The sequence below is a fragment of the Brassica rapa genome, chromosome A06, assembly GCF_000309985.2.
Source record: "Brassica rapa cultivar Chiifu-401-42 chromosome A06, CAAS_Brap_v3.01, whole genome shotgun sequence".
Lineage (NCBI taxonomy): Eukaryota > Viridiplantae > Streptophyta > Magnoliopsida > Brassicales > Brassicaceae > Brassica > Brassica rapa.
In genome coordinates, this window is record NC_024800.2 from 9,638,627 (window position 1) to 9,666,078 (window position 27,452).

Sequence of the window (27,452 nt, forward strand, 5' to 3'; positions counted from 1 at the left end):
AAGTTCAGTCTGTCTGAAAAAAAAAAATTCCTCTACGTATTAAGTAACTTTCCAAAAGCACACGTCTAAAGGAATTACAACTTTAATGCGAAAGCAACGAGTCCATTTCAGGACACACGCCCTTCATGGATCCATGATGGGCCATAAACAATCAAACTTCGGTCTTATAAGGAATTTTAATATAAGTATTGTTCCAAGGGGAAACCATATTTTTGCTAGAACAAGCATGGGATTAACACTAGTATACTACTAATTACAGAAAATACTAAGATACCTATATCATATACATGATAAGCATTTTTCACTTGTCTTAAATTGATAATTGCTGGAAGTACAAGTATTGAAAATTTGAATTGTACTTTGAAACTTTCAGTTATGATACACGCATATTAAATACAATAAGATTCTTGATATAGAGTATTTGCCAAAAAAAAAAGATTCTTGATATATTAATGTATCCACAATTTTGATACAATTTTTTTTTTTTTTGGCGCATGCCGAATGTATTGCAACATCAGGATTTTTATTTAGGACAGACTGTTATATGATATTTAATTGATTAATGGATGCATGATTTCTAAATCTCCTATATATTAAAAGATAAGTATTACAACATTTGAGGTAACCACGTGTCATCATCACAATGATTCTCATAATCTTTAAGGAAATAGGTTGGTACATCTAAATATATAATAAGTTTTTTTGTTAACTAACCATAAATTAATTATTAATGTTCTCAATTTTTTTCTTAAATAAAAATTACGGAATTGTCTAATGTGGCTAAAATATATATGACAATTAATGATTTTGAATAATAAAGATTTTGTACAAATTATTGTATTTTCTATCAGTTTTGTTAACTTTAAGTTATTAAAATATATTAAACAATCACATTAACCATATAATAAAAATATAGAATTTCCATATGTTATATTTTGAAATTTTTAAAAAGTCTCACATTGAAATTTTTATGATCCATGATTTAATTTTTTTTAATGACAATATACAAATTATTACAAAATCATGTAAGTATAAAGTTTCATATATATTAATATCTTTTAATTAAACTATATACCATAGAAAATACATAAAAAAATTAATTTCGAAATTTTTTTTGAACAATATTTTTTTGGTAAAATCTTTGAACAAATACTGACAACTTAGTATTAAGTTTTAAAATTTGCGCTGAATGTTTATAAAATTATAAATTACTAAAACTTCAAAAAATATTGCACAATAAAAATTTGTTATCAGCGATTTAATTTTTTTTTGTTTAAAAAAGATACAAATAAGTAGAATGCATCATTTAGCAATATATAATTATTAAAAATATACTATTTATCTATGTATATATTATGTCAATTTAATTATATAAATTAGAAAACATAAAAAGTGATCGTTTGGATTAATAAAATTTATTTCTGTATTCACACTAATTTATTTATATACATAATAGTTACTGGATTTTTATTATCCAATATATATTATTTTATAATATATAAGAGAACATATAATAAGTAAAATAATTTATACATAATTCTTTTTTTTGTCAGCGATTGCATTGTTATGTTTTCATTTTGTTGTTTGAAGAGAATGTTTGGAACATTCAAATGGCTTATCTTTCAGAGACTACTTTGGAACGTTTTTCGAAGTCATTAATAATATATAGACTATTGCATTTGTCCATATGAAAGTGAAAATACGAGAAAATTCAAAATATCGTTTTTATAATGTGAAGTCTTATTCAATTTTAGCCTTCTAGGACTGATCGACAAAACATTCTTCTTGTTTAACCTATTTTACACATGAGTTTCCTTATAAACACAGCTTTTGATGATAAGTTCATAAATACACTCAAGAAAAGGAAACACACTCAAGTTTCTTTATAAAAGTATAAATAGAAACTTTTTGATGATATAATAGACGACTCAAGTTCTTTATAAAACGGGGTTTAAATTATTTTCATCGACAGTGCCAATTATTTCTATACGACTCTCTCAGTCTGATTTGATTTTTGAATAGGCAAGGAATGTGCATGCCAAACTCCTAAGGGAACAAAATCTTCGTATGACACCATTTGATTCTGTGAGGAAAACAAGAAACAGACTAGTGACTAAAGAGAGGTGTCATTTCTTTGAGAAGTTGGGAGTTGCACACATTCACTTAGTATTTGATAATCAAAACTTTTTTTGGTCAAAATGTTAGGTATCTTCATATCTTGTTATCCACATAAACTTCTTATTGTTAACCCTAATGGTTGCCAGCTAATGTTAATAGCCCTAACGAGTCCGACGGGTGGGGATGATGAGACAAAAATAAGTTGGAAAAATTCACAAAATATTAGAACTTCAAGCTGTAGAAAACAACAGGATCACAGACAGCCCAAAGACTGGGAATACTAATAATATATTAATGTACGTTTCATCTTGCAAAATATTAATTAACAACATTTCTTTGAATCAGAATAAACAAGAGAGCTTATGTCCTCCCACCTTATGGTGCTTTGATCTGCCGAAGTACTTGTTTCTCCTAAAAACAGGTCGACGGCTTCGTCATGGAAATTCCTAAACCGTTGATGACTGATACTTGTGTTACGCAGTGGAGAGTTTGTGTTGGTGCTCAAGATTGAGTTCATGGAGAAACCTTCTCCTGATCCTAAGTAATTATTATTAGGGTCTAACAAAAGTTGAGAGATGTTGAGATGATCAAAAGCGTTTGTTCTCTCTGGTTCTTGATCTTCGATCTTGACCATGTTCTTGATGATCTCTGGCTTACTATCTTCCTGGCCACCGGACGAGTTCATGACAAGAGTTGGTACTTGATCATCATTATGATGAAGAAACGGAAGTTGCTGGGGTGGCCATGTGAACATTGTTTGGTCTTGTCTCATCATGAAACTAGTTTGGATTTGTTGTTGTTGTCTCTTCATCATCACCATCATCTCTTGTTGCTCAATACAAGCTTCTTGAAGATCCTTGCGTTGTTTCATGATAAGCTTCTTCTTTAGTCTCGTGTTCCAATAGTTTTTTATATCGTTGTCTGTTCGTCCCGGCAATTGAGCAGCGATTATAGACCACCTTCATAAAATTCATACATTATATAACATATTAATTAAGAGTTTCCACATGATATTAATGTATACTAATAGTTATATTACCTGCTACCAATAGTAAGATAGAGGTTACAGATGATGCTTTCTTCATCCTCGGAGAAGCCACCATGTTTGATATTTGGTCTCAGATAATTAAGCCACCTCAGCCTGCAACTCTTCCCACATCTCCTCAGACCTTAATCCATGTCTCAACCAAAAAACAATTATGAAAACAGCATCTTTAGATATCATTTAATCTTCTTGAGAGAGCTATATAGAGATCAGAAAGATGATTACAATATCATTATGGTACCATAATACGTAACTCTTTCACATATTTCAAAACATACTTGAGTTTTGAGTTAGAACGCTCTTTTTATAAACAAGAAAAATAGTATATATGTATGTAGATGAAGAAAAGTAATTACTAATACCAATTTTGTGAGGCAAAGTAATCCAATTTCCTCCTGTGCCCCTCGTTTCGATGTATGATTTTAGCTTTGCATCTTCCTCTGGAGACCAAGGCCCTTTCTTCACGTTCGCTTTGTCACAACACGGTGCCCTTCCCATTTCTCTCCTGGTGAGAAGTATGCTTTCCGATTCTAAATATAAGTATCGTTCTTGAATTATGGCTCTATTATCTCTCTGTAATCAAGATTTTTTTAATGTTGGTGGGAATGATGGTGTGGATGTGTGTGTGATTATAGGGGAAATGTTATATGAAAGCAGAGAAGAAAGAAAGGAGGATATATAATAGCTGGAGATAGTGTACTGTCATACGATGGTAGATATCAAAAAGTCTTCCTAAGAAAAGATGTCAAAAAGTAGGAATCTCTTTAAAATTGAAAATGAAAAAGTTACTTTTTGGAAATTAGAAAACAGTTTCAATTTGTACCAGTTTGCTATGTATTATTACAAGGATTGGGTTGTACCAGTTTACGTGCAGATTTAGGGTTTGGATTTAGGGAACAATTTCAATTTGTTTTCGATTTTGCTATGTTTGGTTGTCTTAAAGAGGCCGCGAAACCGGAGGAAGAAGCAGTTAATGAGAGAAAGGAGAATTTTGTGTCACTGGCCGACGTGTTAGATGCTGAGCATGATCCTCAGATTAGTAGGTGAACATGTGTACACACGTTGTAGGTTGTACACTTGAATATGTGGTATATATATGTACAATGGTTAACATAGTTGTACTTGTGGAAAAGTTCTGAAATGTAGGTATTTTTTTTAAATGAACACGAGCGTAAATGATGTTTGTGTTGTACATGTGTACACAAGATGAGATGATTATTGATTTTGCTTTTTGGTTGTGTATTTTTGGTAGAGATGAGTTTTAGATCCGAAGATTGTTTGGAGACTAGGGATTTGATTTTTTTTGTTTGGATCTGATTTACATGATAGGGGTATGTGAGTCACCCTTCTATTATTTAGTGTGTCAATAATGAATCTTTGTGACTTTGGTTCTGGGTTTTTTTAGATTGCACAGTTAGTAGAGTTTTTAAGTGGTATGACCTAAAAGGTGTGATCTAGCTTGAAGCTTCTGTCTTAATGACACATAGTTATGGATACTGAGTATGTTGTCATATTTGAAATCGTCCAGGTATGCTAGGGATTTTGTGGAGCATGTTTTGTGTGGAGACTATAGAATGGAGCATCGTGGCTGTGGAGATTAAATTCATGTGTACACCATTGTAATGATATCTTTGTGTACACCATTGAAATAATATCCATGTGTACCCCGATATAATGATATTCACATGTACACAAAAATGTAAACCTTCCGACATATAGCAGTACCGATATACTCCTTTGCAAATTTATTTATTATTTTTTATTCAAATACTTTCTACATTAAGAACCGTAGACAGAGTGTGTACATATGGACAATATGAAATGTAATGTTGCCTTGTGATGGAAATATTGAAAATTGGTGTACATTTTGATATATCATGTACATGTGTACACTTTGATGTGAATATCATGTACACTCAGAACAGAGGACATCAAGCCACAAACATAAATCTTTGCTCTTTGTTGTAAGAAATCAAATTTTTGCTGAAGCAATGAAAAGTATAACAACTGCAAATTAAAAAAAAATACTATAAAAATGAAGAAGATAAATTACAGTCATCATCTTTCCACACACAAACAAGAAAAAATAAAGTGACAGAAATATTTACTTCCAGAAAAATCATATTTTCCCCAATTCCTCACGGTATTGACGTCATCTCCCCATGGCCTTTTTTTCTTCTTCACAATGTCTCTGAAAAGCCCTAAGTTTAAGGAAGATGAAGAATAGGGACTGATAATCAGGGACAAAGTTTAGCTCACTAACCGCAATTTAGGGACTGATAATCAGGGGTGAATTTCGTGCTTCTTGTTCCAAGGTTAATTAACACAATTTTTTTTATTCCTGATGAACACAGAAAAAAAAACGCAGACATGGGGGAGATAAGAGAGATAGAGTTGAAAATAATCTGAGCCATCCAGGAAAGAAAGAGAAAAGGTTTATCGGATGGTTGTGGTTAAAGAGAGATATATGTCTTATTTAGATGAAACATTTACACTATAGGACAATTTTCTAGTTTAATATTACACTATAAGACACTTCTTTCTACTGAGGTAGTTTTCTTTAACTAAATCTACTTTATATCTATAAACCAATTAAATAAGCTAACTAATAGGTCCCATTTTTCTCTTTCTTATCATTTTTTCCCTTTCTCATCTTCTTCTTTCTCAAATCAAATTCTTCTTATTTTTTTTGTTCAGTAGATTTGTTTTTTACATAATTTTAATTTTGAAATATTCAAGAAATTTTATTTTAAGTTTCAAATTATACATTTTTCAGTTCATCCAGAAAACGTTCTTTAATTTTCACTAAAACAAATAGCAAATTTTTTTTTCCGGTGAATCTCCAATGACCTAACAAACATTGAAAGAAAGGTAGAGAGGCAAATGAGAGAGGCTTCCACAACGACCATCACCGCAAGATTGAACCAGTAGCAAAAAAAATTCTAGTTGCTGTTTTTGTGACTGAGCGAAGAAGCATCATCATGGTAGAGCTCGTGACCTTAGATGACGACAGGTTAACTCCGACAGAAGACGACAGCAAGCTCATCTCTTTTTGTAAATCTGAAACTTAAAAAGTCAGAGATTCATGGTTACAAGCTTAAAGAGACAGAGATCTTTGATAAAAAAAAGAGAGACAGAGATCCATGGCTCCATCCGAGCTCCGCCGCAATAAGCTCCAATCCACCGCAGTCCTTTTTGCTCTCAACAATTTCAAATCTTCTCAATGATTTCAGGTCTGCCGCCACCTTATCACCATCGGGACCTTCTATCGCCACGATCCTTTGCTTTGATTGAACTTCTCCCATGGTAAACTGAAACTCGAGCCTGAGATTGGGATTGAGCGAGCGTTAGGCAAACAACTTCTTTTCTTTTCATTTTAAGCCCTTCATGTTTAGCATAATCATCAAATATCATAACTTGCGCAATGTGCTAATAAATCCATATACATGTTATTTGTCATAAAACCTTGTACATATTCATTGTTGTACATGTGGATATTGAAATATTTGTGTACACCATTCCATGTACATATAGATATTCTAGAATCATTGTACATGTGGATCATACTTAACTATTATTGTTGAATGATGTCAAATGGTATGAAGATATAATGTCTATTATCGAATATATTTTTTCTTTGTTCAATAAATTTATATTTTCTAAATATTTACTGTATTTTTAATATGCGTAGATACTTTAGCATATCCTTATTTTGGGAACGAATTAAGTATTTTCAGTTTTAGCTAAAATAAATATTTTTTATTTTTTAAGAAACAAAAAGTTTCTGGTTAAGTTACAAAAAAAGATTTATGGTTTCTGACCAAAAATACAATATATGGTTTTGATGATTTTTCTTTTTACAATTTGTACATCTGAATCATTGCCCAATTAAGAAGTGTACATGTGATTATTGTACATATGGATAAAGAAATTTTGTGTACATAGTATCATATACATATGACTACATATATACAAATATCACTATAAACAATATACACAAGAAATAATTTATACACCATTGATATGTTATCATTTTACAGTTATTTATCATTTCATTTAGCTTATATTAATCATTTTTAAGATGCATTTAAATATATACACAGATATGTATATGTGCACATTTGGAAATATGAGACCAAATAAAATGGATTTATTTGAAAATCAGAAACATATGTGGCAGAAACAAAATAAAACAAAATGGCAGGGACCAATGTTGTAAAATCGGAATATTCTTTGGGTTTGGATTGCACAATTAAAAGTCTAAGGGCAAATTCGTGAACAAATTTGAGACGAATTGAAAAATAAACAAAAGTTGAAGGACCAATTGTGCAAATAATCAAAAATTCACCATTGTTGCTCCTGTGAAGCTTTCTCTTTCATCTGCGACCAAAATGATGATGATTTCAGCAGCCACAACTCTGTTCCCGACCATGGCGACCACGGTGAGGAGGAGACGACTTGAATTTGACACAGATTCCTGTAGAGATCTATCAGGGCGGAGCCGCAGTTTGAGATCGCCGACAGAGCTCTCCTGACTGCTCCGTCACGTTGCTCTTGGCTTATCACGGATAGCGGATTAAGGTTAAGTATGGCTGAAGATTCAAAAATTAAACGTGTTTTCTATTTTGGATAATTCTATAGATGATGAAGTGAGAAACAAAAAAAAAAAAAATAGAAGTGTAATTATGTTTGAAAGAAGCATGTCAAGTGGGCATATAATTAATGGATCCTACTGGTTACCATTTAGTTCTATTTTAGTTAGTAAATGAAGATAAAGTTAAAAGAAAGTGTCTAAGGAGCTGAAAGTGTCTTAGAGTGTTATTAAAACTCATAAAGTGACCTATTGTGAAAATCACTCTATTTAGATCTGCTATATTAAATCTGAAGCGTTGAAATTTTGAGAAAATGTGTGGCTGGAAGCGAAAGCCCGCCAAAATGGTAAGTAATAACACAATAGTTAGCTGACTTATGGTTGGGAGCCAACGAAAAAGGAAAGAGATAGTTGAGAAAGTATGTCTGTATAACAATGTGTCTCACAGTGTAAATAAAGATGAGGAAAGTGACCTTAAGTGTTAATATCTCAAATATTAAACCCAACATAACTAAATACTATACAACAGTGAAATAAATAAGATAAAATAAAAAGACAGAGAAGATAACGAAGACTATTTGTACTCTTAAAAAAAGTTCTCAATGGTTTTGTTTTTGAACATTTTCTCCAAGGCTGTAAACTGGCTGGTATCTATAGAGTAAATTTTTAATCTGAATTATAGTTTACTCCCGTCCATATACAACTAAAAAATTAGAAATATTTATTCTCAAAGACATATTATGTGTTTCCAATTACAAAATAAAACACTTTTAGCTAGAGAGCACATTATACATGGATAATATCCCATATACCCTCAAACTAAATCAACTAAATATGAGTTTGATTGGTTGAAGCTGTAGCTTTCGATTTTTTGTTCTAAGAATTAGGTTTTAAATTTTTAGTTTTGGCTTTCATTTATTTTTGCTGTAGAAATTTTTTCATAGCACTAAATAAAAACTCTAGAGAAATTGTTTTCTAAAGCTAATATATTTCCTATTTTAATATTTTGGCTTTGGATTCAATTTTAAAAATAAAAGCATGATTGCTTTCAAAAATGACTGTAAAAATTAAAAGTTTGTCTACAGCTTCTGAAAAAAAATCATGATTGCTTTAAAAAATGGCTCTAAAAATTAAAAAGGCTGTCCACAGCTTCTACCGTCATTACCAATCATCCCCTGTATATTTTTCTTTCTACATAAGAACCAATCTCTTTTTTCTTTCTTTATTTATCTTTATCTCTTTATCTCTTTATGTCTTTATCTCTCTCTCTGACTAAATCAACTATAACTTTTTTTTAACAGCTTAATAATATGAATCGTTGTCATAACGATTTTTCTTTGGTCCAAGTCATAATGAATTAAAAACCAACAATAACAAAAACCAATAACAAAAACCAATAATAAAGTGTCTCAAATCCATAATGTGTCTTTAGGTGAAAATAAAACACGCAATGTGTCCTTTAGGGCATCTATAACAATGACAGCAAATTTGGAGTTGAAATACACCAATTTGATATTTTGGTGTCAATTTTCTTTTGCCATCTCCAACAATAACACCAAAACTTACACCAAAATCAATATTATATATTATTTGATGTTTTCAGTTTTAAAACTTTTATATTTCTATTATTTGTAATTGATAATAATTTTGTTACATCTAGATTATATTTATATTTTATTATTTGTAAGTGATAAATAATAATAGTTATTTACTAATTTATTTTGAATATAATAATAAAATAAAAATTAAATTTTTAATTATATGAAAATAAATTAAAAATACAAATAATATAATATTATTTATGTTTAATTACAAATTTGATAGTAATTGATGTATATTATTAAATGAAACATATTAAAATGTATTTTAGAAATTTTGTGTGATGAATATTATTACACCAAATGTGAAAATAAATTTAAAATAAAAATAATATAATATATTTATGTTTAATTACAAATTTGATAGTAATTAAACTATATTTTTAAATGAAACATATTAAAATATGTATTTTAAAGATTTGGTGTGATGAATAGTATTACACCAAATTTGGTATAACACTATTCACATTACACCAAATTTGGTGGGATAGTGTCAAATTTGGTATCTTGTTGGAGATGAAATCACACCAAATTTAGTGTTTTGGTGTCTTGTTGGAGATGGCCTTAGTGTAACGCTCTCAAAAAATTATCAGTCATGTAAATTATCACAATGCAATATATACTCTATATTGTAGATAAAATGAAAAAGCACTTTAGTTTTTTTTTTTTATCAAAAAAAGCACTTTAGTTTAATCCATGGATTTAGCAGATAAATAGTTTATTCTACTTTTCAAAAAAAAATTCACTTCTTTTATTTTATTATATTTTTTTCTTATCATTTACTCTGTGTTATCCTGGAATTTACCAGTCACAACCTAATTTGTTTTTTTTTTTTGAACATTTCTAAGTTTCTTTCTAATGTATATTGACTGTCTTTAGATTTTTGTAATCGTGAAATAGAGTAAGATGACTTATGTAGTACTTTACACTATTTTTCTTATTGGAAATTCCTGAATTCGATCTGTAGGCCCATAAATTCTTACGACCATAGCCAACCTCTGATAAACATGCATCTCCTAAGCAAAGTTCGAAATAGGGTGCATGCACAATCTCTCTTTTATGACACCGTTTACGAGTTATGACCACTAAACTACCTAATAAATGTTCGCATGAAGTATTATGTATTGGATTCTTTTCAACTATGAAATTTATGAATTTTGCATCAGAAAATGAAAAGATACGTACCAAACATAGATTACTATTAATTATAAGTAAAAATTCGTTATGGTAGGTAAGAAAATTGCCTAACTGAAGAAATGTTATCTCGGATCCGGTAAACTAATCAAACCCAATATAAAATTGAAAAATATTTCATAATAGTCTGAACTGGAGAAAAAAGAAGCCAATGAAACTCACGGACTCTACCTTAGATATCTATTTATCACACCCGTAGAAAAAAAAAGTTTAGAAATGTGTTAAAGATGCGTTGCTTTTCGTGACCAAATTTTTTGAAATACTTTTAGGACAGCAGGTAGAGTGAGTAATCTGCCTCTAAAATTTTTGTAATATGTCTCTGGAGTATGAGATTTTATTAACAACTCTTACGTTTAATAATAAAGGATTAGATCAGTTTTTCTACAGTAGAATCTCATTATAAATACCGAACATAACTATTGTGGTTGACAAGTCTCATCGAGATGAGTTGTATGTAAATGGAATTCATCAAAGGGGAAACCAGAAAAAGAAGCAAGTTGGTAGCTAAAAGACAAGTCGAAACCTAAACTATAAAATGTGTTTTAGTTATGGCAAGAAAGATCACTACAAGCGAGATTATCCTGCTAGGAAACATAACGCATGTGAAATATATATGCTGCAAACGAGGTCATAAAGTTTTAGAAGAAGATATTGAAAACGATTTATATACAGAATTCATACAAATTCTTTGATTCTAGATATGAATGCATAATTTCATATGACTGTTCACGAAGGACGGTCTGAGGCGTACAGAGCTGGGAAGATGAGTTCATTTCAGTTGGCTAACAATATGGCTTGTAACATCATTGATACTGCGTGTGTCAGCTTCCACATGCACGATAGTACCATTAGAACATTAGAACATTGGAGTGGTTGGTTGGACTCTAGAAAATGATTTTATCTTTAATTTTTATCTATAATTTTAAAAACTACCGATCATGTTTTATATTAGTTTTTAAAGCTACAACTAAAAAAAAATAAAACTACAGCCAAAAAATAAAAAAAATATCTATAAAAGTCTTATTTTCTAAAACTCCATCTTTTTAACCGTAGGAAATTTTAAAGTTATATTTCTTAAATCTAAATAAAAAAAATCAACAGACTAAATTTTAAAGGAAATTTTCTACAGTTGCAACCCAACCAATCACACCTATTGACTGATGTTATGGATGTTCCAACAGTGAAAAAAAATCGGATATCCCTAAAGCACTTCATAAAAATGGATTCAAGTTCAAGGTGACGAAGATGTTTTAATGAGCGAAAATCTCCGATAACCATTGAATCCATATATTAAAATTTTATGTCCATTTTGATTGAAAACATTTAAATCTTGCATTTTTTACTAAAATTTTAAAAGTACACTATATTCTTCTCTTCAACTTTTGTATTTTTAGTTTCAAACAAAAAAAATTCTGTAATCTTAACTTTTTTATAAATTGATATTATTCAGTAAATAGTAAAAAAGGAGGAGTTCAGTCCGACGCTTCTAGACTAACAAAAAGGTTGACTTGAGTTGAGATTGGAAACAAAGGTTTTTAAAAGTCACTTGGAGAAATAAAGTCACGAGGGATTCTAATTATCGAGTTCTTTCACACTGTTTCTATGTCCTTTTATATGAATTTATAAGAAAATATAACTGAAAAGGTCAAAAAAGTTTTAAACTTTGAAGAAAAAGTTTAAATAATGTTCAAATTTCAACACCACTGATATCAATTGGTCTTGTAGCGTAGGCCATCTCATCTTCTTTTTGAGTTTTCTAATATAAACACACATAAAAATAAAAGTGTATCTCAAATTCAATCAAATGCAAAAATAACCCAAAATTCTAGTGAAATTACAACAATCTTGTTATAACTAAACAAAAAACATGTATTGAGTTTTACCATTATAACCCTCTGCGTGAGAAGACTTACAAAGACTAAGTTTTCTCTAAGAAGACTTTTTTGTAAGTCTTCTCGTTGAGTAGATCTTAAAAATAATTTAAAATCTTTATAAAAAGTATTTTGATGAGAAAAAAGTGAAATCATGTAATAATAAACATTTCTAAATGATGTAAATTTAGTTTTACTAAAGTTAAATTACTTACAACATAGATGAGTGAAAGTAAATTAACTCAGGATAGTTCTTGGTTTAGGATTTTGTAACATATGTTATAATATTGTTGGTATATTTAGGGTTAGATTTTGAAATCTTATATTTTGTTTTATTTTTTTTTCCAGAATTTGACATGTGTTTAGTGACTATCTAATAACATGATTTAAACACTTTATAAGTATCTTAAAAGTTTAAGTAAGTGTTTTTTGTTTAGTTATTTGATTATAGGGTCTGGAATACTCACAGAAAACTTTTTGGTCTTCTCATATATCCCACTTAAATTTTAGTACAATTTAGGACTCCCACCTAAATTTTAGAAGAATTTAGGTTTCCCGCCTAAATTGAAGTCTTCCAAAAGTCTTCTAGAGAAAGTTTTCTCATGTATTAGATCATAAAAGTAATTAATAAATTTTATAAAAATATTTTGAAAAAGTAAAAATCAAATCATGTATTAATAAACATTTCTAAATAATGGAAATATAATTTTACTAAAATTGAATTATGTTTAACGTAGATGAATGGATGTAGATTGAGTCATGATAGCCTTCAGTTTAGGGTTTGGTAACATATGTTATAGTATTGTTGGTATTTTTAAGGTTAGATTTTGAAATATTATCTTTTTAATTTTTTTTTAGTTTGACATATATGTGTTTAGTGACTATCTAATTACTTGATTTAAGCACTTTCTAAATTTCTTTTAAGTTTAAGGAAGTGTTTTTGCTTAGTTATTGGATTATAGGGTCTAGAAGACTCTGAGAAGACTTTGGTTTAGGGTTTAGTAACATATGTTATAGTATTTTTTTGTATTTAGGGATTGATTTTAAAATCTTACTGTTTTAAAAAACAATTTGACCTACATGTGTTTAGTTTTGTGTATATTAAACACTTTATAAGTTGATTTTAAGTTTAATGAATTATTTTTGTCATTTAATTAGTTATTTGATTAGATTATGGTTTGGAAAACTTCTAGAAAACTTCCCATGAAGACTTCAAAATGACTTCCCAAGAATTTTTCTGACATATTTCCGCCTAAATTTTAGTAGAGTTTAGGTTTTCCGCCTAAAGCGTAGTATTCCAGAAATCTTCCAGAAGTCTTTTCATGTATTTGATTTTAGGGTGTTGAAAACTTCCCACGTAGTCTTTTGTATCGAAAATATTTAACCTAATTGGAATCTTTGTCTTCATATATAAAGAAAATTTAAACATTCTATTTCTTCCTTTCAAATGGCTCCAACAAAAATGTAATGTTTCTCACTCTAAAACTCTCCAACCTCTCTCTAATCTCTTTGAACATCAAAACACCAAACTTTAAATTCATTTCTCGTATTTTTCTTACGTCTTCTCACTAATTTATCTTCTTTTTGCAGATTTTTCATTACATGGTTCTCATATTTCATTCATTCAAAGGTAGATTTATAAACTAAGGATATGTATTATTGTGTGTTTTATATATTAGATTCTAAAATTATATAGATTGCAGCGACGTTAGAAGGTTTGGTAATGGTGGAGGAGTACAATGATAATTCGAGAAGCTGCGATGAAGAGGTGAGGGTTGGATCTGGAGAAGAAAACAAATGATTGATGTGGAGGAGATCCATTTTGAAACCAATGATTTCACTCGGGAAATCTCAGATGAGATCTAAAAAAAGAAAAAAAACGAGATGTGAAGAAAAAGAGAACTGGGATCCACTAATTATAATATAGTTATGTTTTGCTTAGTAAACCTAATGATAAATGAGCAAAAGGTTAGAGAAAGTGTGTGGGTAGAAGAAAGTGACCCATAGTGTTATTAATAAGTGTAAATGTGACCCATTATGTAAATCTTTCTACTTTGAAAACAAAAATTGTGTTTTCTGTTTTGTTTGTGTACCTCATTCATGTACACGAGTACATAATGTCACATGTGTACATGTGAAAGAGAGAATTTTGTCTTTCTAAGTGTGGTTTACGTGAATACAAAGAGTTCTCATTTTTTGAGTGAAGCTTAGTTTAAATCTTGATACCATACACGTTCATATTATATTTCCTACCTTGTCTATGTAACATGTGTGTACATGTGTTCAATCGTTTTTGTGTACATATGTACAATATTATATATTATTTATGTACAAATAAGTTCGAAACATGTCTCACTGGACATGAAAACATTGTTATACATACATTATTAAATAAGTACAAATCCATAACCCGAAATAATTTACTCAAATTGAATAGCCTTCTTACGTCTTTGTTTAAAAGACTTCCACTTTTATGAATATATCAATCTAAAAGGAAACAATAAACCAAAATGAAGAACAACAAGTTGAGAAACAGAGCACAAAATTCAATTTGGTTTGCATTATATGAGCCGAGAAGATCCAGACGACAAGAAGATGAGAGGGGAGCCTTGATAATATATCGACCATAACGGATTACTCAACTTACCATCACCATCATCAACATCATTTCCATTGTCATCTTCCTCTTCACTGTGCGTGTGTACGATAAAGTATGATAGCGTATATGTGTATAATAAATATGAAGGCTGTACATAATATTAATTTAGTTATGGGCATGATGCAGTTGTACACATATATGCACATAATAGTAATTTATTTATGGGAATGATACTTGTAAGATACTCAGTGTATCAAATACCGTCAACGTGTACACAAATATTTCACTGTGCACGTATACAACATTATACAAAATATCGCATGTACACCGATTCATTTATACATTGCTCAAGTTAAGATATTTTATAGTTCTAATGATTTTGAGTATAGTTGTTAAAAAGGTGTATTTAGAGGTTTTTAGTACATATGTTTGTTCATTTTATTTGATAGTATCTATAATGCAAATCTGAAAGTTTTAGATTAATTCAGGAAGACTTATTTGCAAATCAGAAAGTTTGGGGCAATAGTGGAAATAATTAAAATTACAAGGACCAAATATGAAAATTAAGAAAACTTGATTTCAAGGTTCAAGAATGACGATCTAATCTCGGATACAGCAGCGGCTTCCTTTTACGGTCCTCTGGAGGCACGTAGAGAGGCTGAGATCACCACGATGATGATGAAGCTTCCCATCAGATTTTAGGACTGCAGAAAAGAAGATCTGTGTAGAAGAAATGAGCTCCATCGTGTACCTTTGAATTGTGGTGGAGAGCTTGTCGATTTACATCAATCATAACGTTTATGGTCCGCAACGGTAAATCAGTCACTATTAGTTGAATTCATGGCTCAATCTAAATTTTGTAAAGATAATCTTTTGAAAAAAGAACTGAAAATCAAAAAAATTAAAATGAAGAAGATGACAGATTATCAGATAAAAAAAGAAAAGATAAGAAATAGATGAGAGTGGTAAGACCTATGTTGATTTTAAAAAAAAGAGATGAGAGTGAATCCTACTAGTTACAATGTAATTCTGCTTTAACTTGAAAAAACTAAACGAAAATGTGATGAAGTTAGAGAAAAGTGTGTCTATAGAAGAAAGTTATCATATTGTGTCATAATAAACTTAAAATGATTCTGAGTGAATATTTTCAAAACTTATCAATGGGTTTTCAACTTTGATATTTCAAGAGATCTAACAAAAAATAAAAATAAAATATTTCAAATGAGGTATTTGAGGATATTTTTGGATGGATATTTCAACATTTGAGATACTCATTCATTCTTTTGTCTTTTGTTTGGTTTTCTAATATATCAAAGTTGAGATACTCTACAATAGAATTGCTTTTATAGCTAAAAATTACCAGGGAAAATTGTTTTTTTAGAGCAAAAAATGATAACTATGTCCCTTTAGACTAATCTCATATATTTTATGTCTCATTAGACTAATTATTTTTAAAATGGTAATAATGCCCTTGAACGTGTAATTTTTAAATATAATAAATAATGGGTTCGATCAAGCGGGATCGATCAAGGTCGAATGGATCGATCGATCCTGATCATTATGCAGAACAAAAAAAAACACGGAGCATATACTGATCGACCTGGTCCATTTCACTCGATCGACAAAGGTCGATTTCATACGGATTGACCTATCTCGAGTTATAGACTGATCGATCCCGTGCCCAGGTAAGTTTTCCAAATCGATTTCCTGGTTTTCTTCGGTTATATCCGGTTTGATTTCCACTTGATTTGAACCGACCAAACACGATTTCAACTCCTAAAACTCGATTTCTTTGGGATTAAACCCATAATTTCTCATCTCATTCACGAACAAAGGGGGAGAAAATCAAAGTCTCAAGTTCATAAACCCTAACTCAATTTCACACTGATTTGGACGATAATGTGAAAAAATTTGTGAAAATTTTGTAAACAATCAATGGAATATAAAAAACGGCGTGAGAAGTAGGTTACCACGTTTTTTGTTCTTCGTTTTTTTTTTGTTTTTAAAAAGAAAACATTTTTTTTTCAAAATATGAAAGTGAATATTCCCAAATATTTTGTCATATTTTTAGGAACTGATTTCTTATCCGTAAAATATAGCTAATATGTAGAAATCGGTTTCTATAGGTTTTTAAAATTATAGTAATGTGTAGATTTTGATTTCTACATGTTTTAGATTTACAGTAAATTTGTAGAAGTCGGTTTCTACGTCTTTTAGATTTATATTAATGTGTAGATTTTGATTTCTAAAGATTTTAAATCGGTAGGTTAAGCGTGGAATATGTATTCTAAATATTTTTAGAATACTCTTAGTAGATCACGTATTCTAAACATTATAGATTCAATGAAAAAAAAAAATTTCGTTTTCAACTTCGTCGAATGTCATTTCTGCTTTATTTAGAGCAAAATCTGAAAATTATGAAAACATTTTTAGAACCAAAAAAATATCACTAAATTTATACAGGTATTTCATCAATAATTAATATTTTTTCAATTTTTTTTGCTTTAAACAAACAATTTTCCTATACAGAGACGAATGGACATGAAAATCGAGAGCTTGAACTTGAATAAACTGCTGTCAAAAAAAAAAAAAAAAAAAAAAAAGAACTTGAATAAACCGTAGTCACCTCTGCTTTATTTGACCTTGTCCAGCCGGAAATTAATTTTATATGTTGGTCTTCAAAACAAACACAAAGGATACCGACATCTACTGATCTTCAAGCAGCCAAGTCGTAAGATATCAACTCTTAAGATCAACCCAAGTTTTTTAAAACAATCCAACTTGTAGTTTTACGAATAAGAATGACAGACTCATATACGAGAATGAGAAATAAAACCGAAAACACCAGTGTAGAGGTTTTTCTAACTCAGATTCACAGTCCAGTTCATGTTGTCCTCGCTCAGACCCATCTGCAAGCTTGTCAGAACGGTGTAGAGTTTCTCGGAGACAGGTCCAAAGCTACCTTCTCCATAAGATACTCTGCGTGTGCATATTATTCAGGATGAAAAACACTCTTGTGAAATACAATAAGAGTACATATTATAGCTTGTTTAATACCTTTTGCCTTTGTGGGTAATGCTTCCAACGGGAGAGACAACCACGGCGGTTCCTGTGCAGAAAACTTCGTCCGCTTCTAGTAACTCGTCCACTGTCACATTCCTTTCCTCCACCTGCGTGAACATGCTCTGTCACCACTAACTAACTAGTTGTGGTAAGATGCGAGTATAATTGAGAATTTGAAGAAAGGGAGAGATTACCTTAAACCCTTGGGTACGAGCCACGTCGATTATACTTTTCCGCGTAATCCCTGGCAAAATGGTTCCTTTTATTTCAGGAGTAGATATCAATTTGTCCTGCCAAATAGAGTAAGTAAACAAGAATACTTTTGGTCAAAAGCGTAGCTTGAGACTGACAAGGGGAGAGAGAAATCTATATGGCATCATTGGAGTTTTTACCTTGACAATGAAGATATTGCAAGAGGAGACCTCCTCAAGGTATCTTTTGTGAACGCAATCAAGGTACAAAACGTCGGAATATCCTTTAGATTTCGCAATCGACTGTGCTTTTAGTACCTATGTTATGAGTTGTATGTGTGAGTAAGTAAGCATACTTTCAAAAGCCAGTATCAATTTATTCACCGAATAAGATTTTTACTTACTGCAGCGTAGTTGCCAATGGTCTTAACACCACCGGTACCACCAGGTGTTGCACGGTGAAATTCACTTTCAACAATCAAATTGATTGGTGCCACACCTTCCTGAGAGAAGTTGCATTAAACAACAATCTACAATAATGTTTAGATCTTTATTGAAAGGAGGAGGCAGGCCGAAAAAACCTTGAAGTAGTTTCCAACAGGAGAAACATAGACAAGGAAAGTATATTCTGGAGCAGGGGCAAGACCAAGAACAGCTCCAGTTCCCATTAGCAACGGTCTAATATACAAAGAACCTTTCCCTGCAGGTGGAACCTGATAGATAACAACAAACACATGGATTAACTCATCATAACAGCAAACAAATTTCTTAATAAACTTTATTTGCATATCATTCATTTACCCAACGTTTGTTTGCTAATACGGTTGCTTTGACAGCTTCGACAAACTGGTCAACGGTAGGAGCAGGCATACACATCCTCTCGGCGCCACTTCTCATACGCGTTGCATTCTCTTCAGGACGAAAGAGGAGGATGTTCTTACCGTCTTGCTTTCTGTAAGCTTTCATTCCTTCGAACAATCCCTACACAGACACACACACACTAGTAAGACTCAATAACAGTAAAGGAGGTGACATTTTGAAGAAAACTAACCTGTCCATAGTTGAGGACACCAGCAGATGGGCTGACTTCAATGTTCCCAAAACGTTGCAGTTCACCCTTTGAGAACTCCCCATCGAGGTTGCATTTCATGACGTACATGTAATCAGTCGGCTTCAGACCGAACCCTATGTTGTCCCAATCTATGTCTGCTACCTCCGCACTATATTCAACAATGTAATAAAACCCCCAATCTCATCATCAATTAGCAAAACAAATAATAAGGGTACCCCAAAATGATTTTGAATACAACGAACCTGGAAGACGAATTGGAAAGGACGGCGTTGCAACGAGTAAGGGAGGTTCCGCCATTGGAAGAAGAATGCTGAAGCTGTGAATATAATCGGAGAAATGGGTAAGATGATGATAAATTAATTAATATAAGAGTGGAGAAGGAAGAAGAAGAGACCTTGATGGAGGAGGAAGACGAAGGCGATGATAAGTTTCGAGTAGTGGAGAAGTAGTGGAGGCGCGTGGTTAGGGCGCGTGAAGGACAAAGTAGGTAGTTTTGACTCAGGCTCGGGGAAATGGTTGCTCTCTCCATCTCTTTCTCAAACAACAAAAACAAATATGTGTAATGGTTTTGCTTCTTCTTCCTTGGGTGTCCAGACGACAATGGGTGACGGACGAGGCTCTTCTCTTTTGCCCTAACCCCCTATTTTCATGTGTTTAAATCTTTTTTTTTTCTCAATTTTAAAAAATGTACTCCCCGATAGAGTATGGCTCCGAATGGTAACAGCGGATTGAGCGGTGCAGAACAAGCGGTTTGACTGCAGTGCGATTCTGACAGTTATAAGAACGTATAGATATATGGTATATGTAGAGATTTTTATTACTGTTAACTGCAGTATAGTGCGGGACGGATGTTACCATTCGGAGCCTATGTAATGTAAAAATACGTCTTGAGTAAATTAGCTAAAAGGTGTAACCTATTATATTATTTCCCATTGAAGAGAGAGAAACTGAGAGCTGAGAGATTTGGAGCCACCGTCGGTCCGGTTGTAGGGTTCTATTTGTTTTTAGTAGTTTACTTTTGTTTGGGGTTTCTAGATCTCATCGGATTTCGGCAGCGCATTTCTCTTCGGTGGCCGTCCGACTTGTTTCTGGGAAGGGGCGCATTTCTCTTTGGTAGCCATCCGACTTGTTTCTGGGAAAGGGTAGCTTTTTCAGCACCTTCTTTGCTGGCTTTGGTTATCGGGAGGCGGTGGCTCCTTCAGCATCGCTATCATCGGCTTCTGTTTCCACGAGGCAGTGGCTCTTTCAGCATCGCTATCGCCGGCTCTGCTTTGGGCCCATTTGTTTTAGTTTTATGTATACTTTTTGTTTTTGGACCTTTTTATGTTGTAATGTTTGAGTTATGTCTCTTTTGGATTTCATCCTAATAATAAACCTTAGTTGGCAAAAAAAAAATTAGCTAAAAGGCTCTGAACAGAAACAAAAATTCAGATAAAAGGCAAATAAAAAAACATTTAATAGAAAAATTCAAAAATGTTTACATAATAACACTCAAGATGAAAAATTGAAAAGTGATTAACTCACAAGAAACAAAGATTACAAATAAAATACCTAAAAAGTCCTTTTTTTTGGTCAAATACCTAAAAAGTCTATTCACCTAACTACAGGCTACTTAAGTAACTCCAAAAATACGTGTGTTTCATGCGTTTCTGTGTTTATCCTCTACTTATATCTGAAATGGGCCTGTAACAGGATTTAGATTGTCTAAATATGAGCAACCGAGAAAAAGCTTCCATTTATTTCCGACCAGTGTCACGTGTGATAGCAGCGGCGAACATGTGGTGAGCAAACAAAGGCCAACTCACGCCCATGATTTAGTTAACTTTTTGGTCTGTCTAAACGTTTTCTAAAAGTCTTAGGTTTCGAATGGATGATGCAGATCAAATAGAAATGCAGTTCAAGTAGAACAAATGTAGATTATGCATATCAAACAAAAATGCAGTTCAAACAGAACAAATGCAGATCATGCATATCAAGCAGAACAAATGTGGATCAAACTAATTTAATAAATTGTTGTATCTAAATAAATGAAAACAATTATGAAATTATTATTTTTATAATCAAATTTATGAAAATTAAATATTTAAAATAAAAGTTATTATAAATAAGTAAAAAACATCAGGTTGACAAAAATAAAAATAAATATCATCATTTAATAGTGAAATTTATTAAATGATAATAGTGAAATTATATTAAATTTAATAGTGAAATTATATGAAAATGCAGTACAATGACAAAACATATAAAGAGTTTTCTTGTTTTGCTTTTATTTTTGTATCTTTATTGAGTTCTTGGTTATTTCTTACCATTTGGTTCAACTATAAAAATAATATTGTCAATTTTAATATATACTATTCAATTAACAAAATTTTCATTTAATAATTTAACATAATGTGTATAATATGTTTTACATAAAAATTATATAAGATTTTGAATATCTAAATTAAGTATATACAGTACAATCTCTATAAATTAAAATATTGGGACTTTGAAATTTTATTAATTTATAGAGATTTTAATGTACAAAAGTTTCCTTATTTATATTTATTATTTTAAGATATATTTATTTTAAGATAAGAAAAATATTTGATTTTAGTGTATAAAGATTAATTTTTATTTTTGAAATTTGACATTTATATTAATTTTATTATATTATTTGGTATATATAATATATATTGCATATGACTTAAATATTGTTTTAAATATAATATCACTAAATTTCATCAAAAATATATTTAGTGTGAATAAAATATAAATATAATTTGATTGTGAATATAAAACAAAAAAAAGAATAGGTTCTTACTTATATAAAATATTTATATATATATCTATATTATTAATTTATAATTTTATTGGAACCATATATTTACATAGAATTTTCTAAAAAATATTATGTTATTACTTTATCGATTTGTGTCAAATTTTGAACCGGTCAAAGTTGGGACCGGTAAAATTTATTAATTTAAAGAGATATTAATTTATCGAGTATTAATTTATTGAAGTTCTAATGTATGTGGTTATAAAATTTTATAAAATGTAATATATATATATATATATATATGTTTTTTCCTAAATAAAATTTAATATAAATATATAAAGAATATATCATATTATATATTTGTATGAAAAGTTATCTTAAAATTCTTTATAAACGAAAAAATACTTACTTTTAAAGAGGATATTTGTTGTGAAAAAATAAATAAACTAGTTTTCAATATTTGAAAGCAAAAGAAAAAAATAAGCAAAAAAAAAAAGTTACTAAAAAAAAAGAACAGCAGTGATTGGGCTCGTGCATTTGGTCCACACGTTTTTTCCTTGTTCTTGCAGAACAAAATATTTTCAAACAGATTTGTGCTGCATAAAGTTATATTTATTTTTTGTTATTATTACTTGTTATGCATTTTTAATGTTGATTGGAAACTAAACACAGATCAATCTGAATATTATTTTCTTCTGCATTTCTCATGTCTTACATTCAAACCCTTAACCTTTTTAGATTATTATGTTATTGTTACATAATTTTATCATGAATCCATACATGTATGTATGTAATCCAAAAGAGTTCTCTTACAAAAGAAGAGACGACTATTGAGATCAACTTGCTCTTCAAATCTTTCTTTTTACTATTTAGAGTTTTCATGTATTTCACGGACTTCACAATTTTACTCCGTAAGGTACATATTTTACGGTCCAATATATCTCTAATAACTATGATGTTAATTGAAATAAATATAGGAAATTTAACAGTTGTATTACAAAAAGAAGGAAGTCTAAGAGGTTAACTCACAATATAACTGATGTGAGTTGTGATTCTATGAAAAGAATAGTTACGTGTGTTGATTGGTGGGAGTCTATAGCGATAACTAAAAATGGTTATCCATTTATTACAATTTCATATTAATTTTTTACATTTAAACTTCCAAATAAAACTAACATGGATGTTTCTGAGGTAGAATTTGGTGCTATACTTGTAACTGTTGTATAAAGATGGAGCTCTCTACGAGGAGAATCTAGTTTAAATTATAGAATGATTGTACGGAAACGAGGATGGCTCTATTTCGGCGGATATAGAAATTTCAAGCATGTGACTAAAACATCAAACATAGGTGGATGTACAAGATTAAAAATGCGCAAAGAGACTGACCTGACTATTGAGACTTCTGATGCTTGTAATGCAATCTTCACATAGAAAAAGATCACTAATATGAAAGATGTTCAAGCATAAAACACTTGTAGTGTAAAACATGTCCTTTAGGTCTTAACGAGGTGGATGGAGTGAGGAAGTGGTCATCATTTCATCGCGCATCTGTTGATCATCTTATTGCTGATAAAGCAAACGACATGGTTCATAGCATTTTCCAGGGTGGAGGATAAAATTACCAGAATCAAAATTGATTTTTGTTTGTGTTTTTATGATTTTGGTTATGTTTTTTGTTTATGATTCCGGTTAAGTTTTTTTTTGTTTATGATTCTGATTAAATTTTATTTATTTAAATATTTATTTTAATAAGTAGGATTATATATTTCTCTTGGTGTTTTTGGTTTATAACTTGTCTTAATATTTTGCTTGATGATGTATTTATACTTTTATTTTATGATGTGTTTTACACTATGATACATTGATTTTATAGAACCTAGTAGTTATAGAGCCATGAAACATTTGTGTCATGTGATTACAAATGAAATTAGTAGAAGATGTTATCAACCATATTAGGTATTTTGAATGTTGTTTTTAGTGTAGATTTACAATTTGTTTTTGTTTAGTACTTTTTATGTCTTATATTCATTTGAATTTACTATTTTATTATAATCATTATTATGGATATTGTTATTTATATATTTTTGGTTCATTTTAACTTTTGGTCGCATGAGACTTAAAAACGAACAAATCCACAACATGTCTCTGCGATTGTTACTACGAAATAACAAAAATTTGCTATACATAATTGCGAATCATATATTGTAGATCAATACGACATTCAAACGAACATGGCCTATATTGTCAATTGGGGGGGGGGGGGGGGGAGGATAAACAAAGACTAAAGAATTAGCTAAAAGCTGAAAATGAATCAATTATCTGACTGATTTAATTGATGTATATATTTTTTTGAACAAATTTAATTGATATGTATATTACAAAATTTAAAGGTAAAACAAGGACTTCACAATAAAAGTGACTTTTAAAAAGATCTATATAGGACACATGACCAGGAGACCTTAGCTTCATCATCATGCCTCAACCACTACCATACATTATCTGCTTTGACCATAAGCTTTTCATCAGTAGTATGATTCGTATGAACAATTCTCAAACTTGAAATACTTGAAAACCGTTAATATCGTAGGAACACAAAGGCGCTTGACAATAGATTGATGAATACAATGAAAAGAAAAGGTAAAACAGTAACTAAGAAGAATTATGTCTTAAGCCTACCTACAAAGTTGTGTCGCACAAAAAAAAAAAAAGATAATGAATTGAGGAAGCTAGAATCAATAAAACAAGACTAAACTAAGAAAGTGAACACTGGACGATTACAAACATGTTAAGGAAGTTATGTTTACATGGACTGGTTTTGAAATAACGAAGCTAGAATCAATCTATCACTGTTTCATTATTTCTTCTGTGTCCAAAGTCTTATAGACTTGTCGAGCGAGCCAGATGCGATCAAGTTGTCTGTCGGATGGCAAGCCACGCTCATGACAGGCTCAGTATGACCCTCAAGTTTCTGAAGCAACTTCCTGGAGTTCAGCTTCCATTAGTGATGGAGAAGGCAGAGGAAACGGAGTAGTGAGAGTTGGCGTGGCCAGTGTATGTTTTAGTCCAATTTGGCAGAAGAAATTGTTCCACAACCTCTGCAAATTTGATACGAGCACGCTTTAATATTCGCCAAATCTTGATCAACAAGAGAACTAAACTAAAGCTATCAACTTGAACTTGGATAGCTTCTCCTACATCAGTCTCTTTCTATACACAACCTTGAATGTCCATTAACACGTTCTATCAACATCACTTCAGAGTAAAACGTGTAACTCACCAGGGTGTTATCGAGGGTGCCAACAAAGGAGACAGGAGGATTCTCATCATCGATCAGCGTCTTCACACCTCGAAACGATAAGCGACCCGTCGCGATTGAAATCCACGGCGGTGATGGGATCGGAACTTTCAAGCACTTTCCCGTTTTCACATCCCAGATCCGAACGGTCTCGTCGAAGGAGCCAGAGGCGATCATGTTCGACTGCGGAGTGAAGTTGACGCAGAAGGGTCTTGATCAGGGAGCCGGTTTCGACGTCCCAGAGCTTCAGGGTTTTGAGGAGAAGGCGACGCGGAGATGCCGTTTTGGTGGCCGGTGAATACTTGCAGGGGTTGATGGCGTAAGTGCGGATTGTTCTGTCGGAGGAGACGGGGTTGTCTCGTAAAATTAATCTTGTGAATGGTTCATGTGCTAATTAATTAAGCCCAAAAGGGGAGTATGTAAGCCCATTACTCTAACATTTATACTAAACCTAACCCCAATGAAACCCAGACATCATCACGTTCCTCCTCTCTCCGCCAAAATTAACCTTCTCCGGCGTCGTCCCTGTTTCCTCACAGACACAATTTCACACGTGCGTCTCTCATCGCCTACTTGAAAACTAGAACTCTGGTTTGTGATTTCTCCCTGTTCCTTCTCTTGTCTTTGTCGATTGGTTCTCAAAATTCTGCTGTTTGATTGCGATTAGCTCAGTAACATTGTTTTAGTTCATGTGAGATTGTCGAAGCTCCTCCTCTAACAGTCTACATGTGTCTTGTAGTTTTAAAGACAAAGAGATGGAAGCGAGAAGCGAACTGAACCTTAAAGTTTACGATATTTTCAAAGAGTTTATGACAGGGTAAGTTTATTTCGATTGATTGGTTCTCCTACATTTATTCCCTTGTGCTTTCAAGTATATTATATTTAAATCTCTTTGAATCTCTATTATTGCAATGATTATAGCATCACAAAACTTGAGGAACTAGGGAATGCTGCAAACACTTTTCTTCTACGGTTTCAGCAAGGACTCTGTACGTTTCTCACTTTGTATTGTCTTCACTTTTACCACATTCTCCTCTCTGACACTTTTTCTTATCCCCAGGCTTGCTCAAACGCTCTCCAATGCTCACTTCGTCCACTTTGATCAAGAACAATGAAACAAGACGGCTAAAATCGTATATAGATTCCGGCTGTATTAACATCGATGATGCTGCAAAAAGCACAAAGGCTTGTAAGTGTGATCAACTCTTTTAATCTCACTCTCAAAGTTTGTTTTGTGAAAGCTTCATTTTTATCAACATTCTGCTTACACATTTCTCCATTTTTTTTGTTCACCAAAACTACCGGAATAAGAAGTGCATACATCCCTATCAGGACTTTCTGACCATCTGATCAAAGGTAGTCATGTATTTACTGTTTATCACCAGGTTGCTTGTTTTCCCATTGGTTAATGTTTCTAATCTTTAAGATGTGGGAAACTGCAGCTCAAAGTCTGTTATCTGAACTTGAGCGTCTCACCGATGAGGCAGCCCTTGCTATTGAGACTGCAACAACAACACAGCTAGATGTAGAATCATGTGATGAGTTACGACAAGTAACGAGTGATGAGGTAAGATTTCAACATAAACTTGTTTCTCGAAGAAATTAACTTGTATATCTCTGAAAAATGGTTACAGAGAAGAGTAATGTTGTTTGAATGTGTTTGGTTTCAGGAGAATGAGATTGTACATTTTCTTCAAGAACCTGAAGTTACAGAGTACGCTACAGTTGTTGCAGTGGTTTACAATATGGTGAAGCAGAACTATGTTATGCAGGTGCGTGAGAGTTTGAACATTTAGATAATCTGCATGCTTGATCATTAAACTTTCAAAACTGTTACTGAAGAGAGACAGACACTGTTTTGCAGGAAAAGATTGTGAGATCGCTTAGTTTGAAGACATCATTTGATGAGCTAGATACTTACACTATGATGTGGTCATTGCGTCCGTTTGTAGAAGACAAGATTATGAACAGAGCATGGAAATGTATCTACTAGTACACACATTATTCAGTTAATTTTGTTTGATTAGTTTGGCCCTGTTCGTTTGCTCACCCAGGTG

The 27,452-nt window shown here is 31.5% G+C and overlaps 4 protein-coding genes across 4 annotated transcripts; 1 reads left to right on the top strand and 3 right to left on the bottom strand.

The window, feature by feature from the left end:
* Window positions 1-599: 599 nt before the first annotated feature.
* LOC103873034 (transcription factor RAX3) lies at window positions 600-17,498 on the bottom strand. Its single transcript, XM_018659776.2, has 3 exons — window positions 3,526-17,498; window positions 3,158-3,287; window positions 600-3,077 (listed from the first exon to the last, which is right to left on the bottom strand). Exons 1-3 carry the CDS (start codon window positions 3,659-3,661, stop codon window positions 2,441-2,443), a joined length of 903 nt encoding a protein of 300 aa, XP_018515292.1. The 5' UTR covers window positions 3,662-17,498; the 3' UTR covers window positions 600-2,440.
* A 166-nt stretch (window positions 17,499-17,664) lies between these two features.
* Window positions 17,665-20,020, bottom strand: LOC103873035 (branched-chain-amino-acid aminotransferase 3, chloroplastic). Its single transcript, XM_009151464.3, has 10 exons — window positions 19,737-20,020; window positions 19,585-19,658; window positions 19,322-19,490; window positions 19,072-19,251; window positions 18,852-18,983; window positions 18,675-18,773; window positions 18,472-18,588; window positions 18,274-18,369; window positions 18,074-18,186; window positions 17,665-17,995 (listed from the first exon to the last, which is right to left on the bottom strand). The coding sequence occupies exons 1-10, from the start codon at window positions 19,869-19,871 to the stop codon at window positions 17,878-17,880; spliced, it is 1,233 nt and encodes a 410-aa protein (XP_009149712.1). The 5' UTR covers window positions 19,872-20,020; the 3' UTR covers window positions 17,665-17,877.
* Window positions 20,021-24,662: 4,642 nt separating this feature from the next.
* LOC103873036 (COMPASS-like H3K4 histone methylase component WDR5A) lies at window positions 24,663-25,789 on the bottom strand (the record flags this gene model as incomplete). The annotated part of the gene is given in 7 exon segments (XM_009151465.3): window positions 24,663-25,100; window positions 25,103-25,178; window positions 25,181-25,195; window positions 25,378-25,444; window positions 25,446-25,503; window positions 25,506-25,603; window positions 25,605-25,789. Coding segments are annotated over 7 exon segments (645 nt in total), but the record flags the coding sequence as incomplete, so codon positions are not given.
* LOC103873038 lies at window positions 25,739-27,426 on the top strand. The gene is made up of 8 exons (XM_009151469.3): window positions 25,739-25,986; window positions 26,135-26,212; window positions 26,317-26,384; window positions 26,456-26,584; window positions 26,710-26,751; window positions 26,838-26,962; window positions 27,066-27,167; window positions 27,260-27,426. Exons 2-8 carry the CDS (start codon window positions 26,151-26,153, stop codon window positions 27,386-27,388), a joined length of 657 nt encoding a protein of 218 aa, XP_009149717.1. The 5' UTR covers window positions 25,739-25,986; window positions 26,135-26,150; the 3' UTR covers window positions 27,389-27,426.
* The last annotated feature ends 26 nt before the right edge of the window (window positions 27,427-27,452 follow it).

Excerpts from the sequence above, each read along its gene's own strand:
- LOC103873038 (XM_009151469.3), top strand. The coding sequence starts at position 26,151 with ATGGAAGCGAGAAGCGAACTGAACCTTAAAGTTTACGATATTTTCAAA. Across the intron at positions 26,385-26,455 it reads ACGGTTTCAGCAAGGACTCT|GCTTGCTCAAACGCTCTCCA; the intron begins GTACGTTTCTCA and ends TCTTATCCCCAG. Across the intron at positions 26,963-27,065 it reads GACAAGTAACGAGTGATGAG|GAGAATGAGATTGTACATTT; the intron begins GTAAGATTTCAA and ends GTTTGGTTTCAG.
- LOC103873034 (XM_018659776.2), bottom strand. The coding sequence starts at position 3,661 with ATGGGAAGGGCACCGTGTTGTGACAAAGCGAACGTGAAGAAAGGGCCT. Across the intron at positions 3,288-3,525 it reads TACTTTGCCTCACAAAATTG|GTCTGAGGAGATGTGGGAAG; the intron begins GTATTAGTAATT and ends ACATGGATTAAG. Across the intron at positions 3,078-3,157 it reads TATCTTACTATTGGTAGCAG|GTGGTCTATAATCGCTGCTC; the intron begins GTAATATAACTA and ends AATTTTATGAAG.
- LOC103873035 (XM_009151464.3), bottom strand. The coding sequence starts at position 19,871 with ATGGAGAGAGCAACCATTTCCCCGAGCCTGAGTCAAAACTACCTACTT. Across the intron at positions 19,252-19,321 it reads GTGTCCTCAACTATGGACAG|GGATTGTTCGAAGGAATGAA; the intron begins GTTAGTTTTCTT and ends GTGTCTGTGTAG. Across the intron at positions 18,774-18,851 it reads CTGTTGGAAACTACTTCAAG|GAAGGTGTGGCACCAATCAA; the intron begins GTTTTTTCGGCC and ends AACTTCTCTCAG.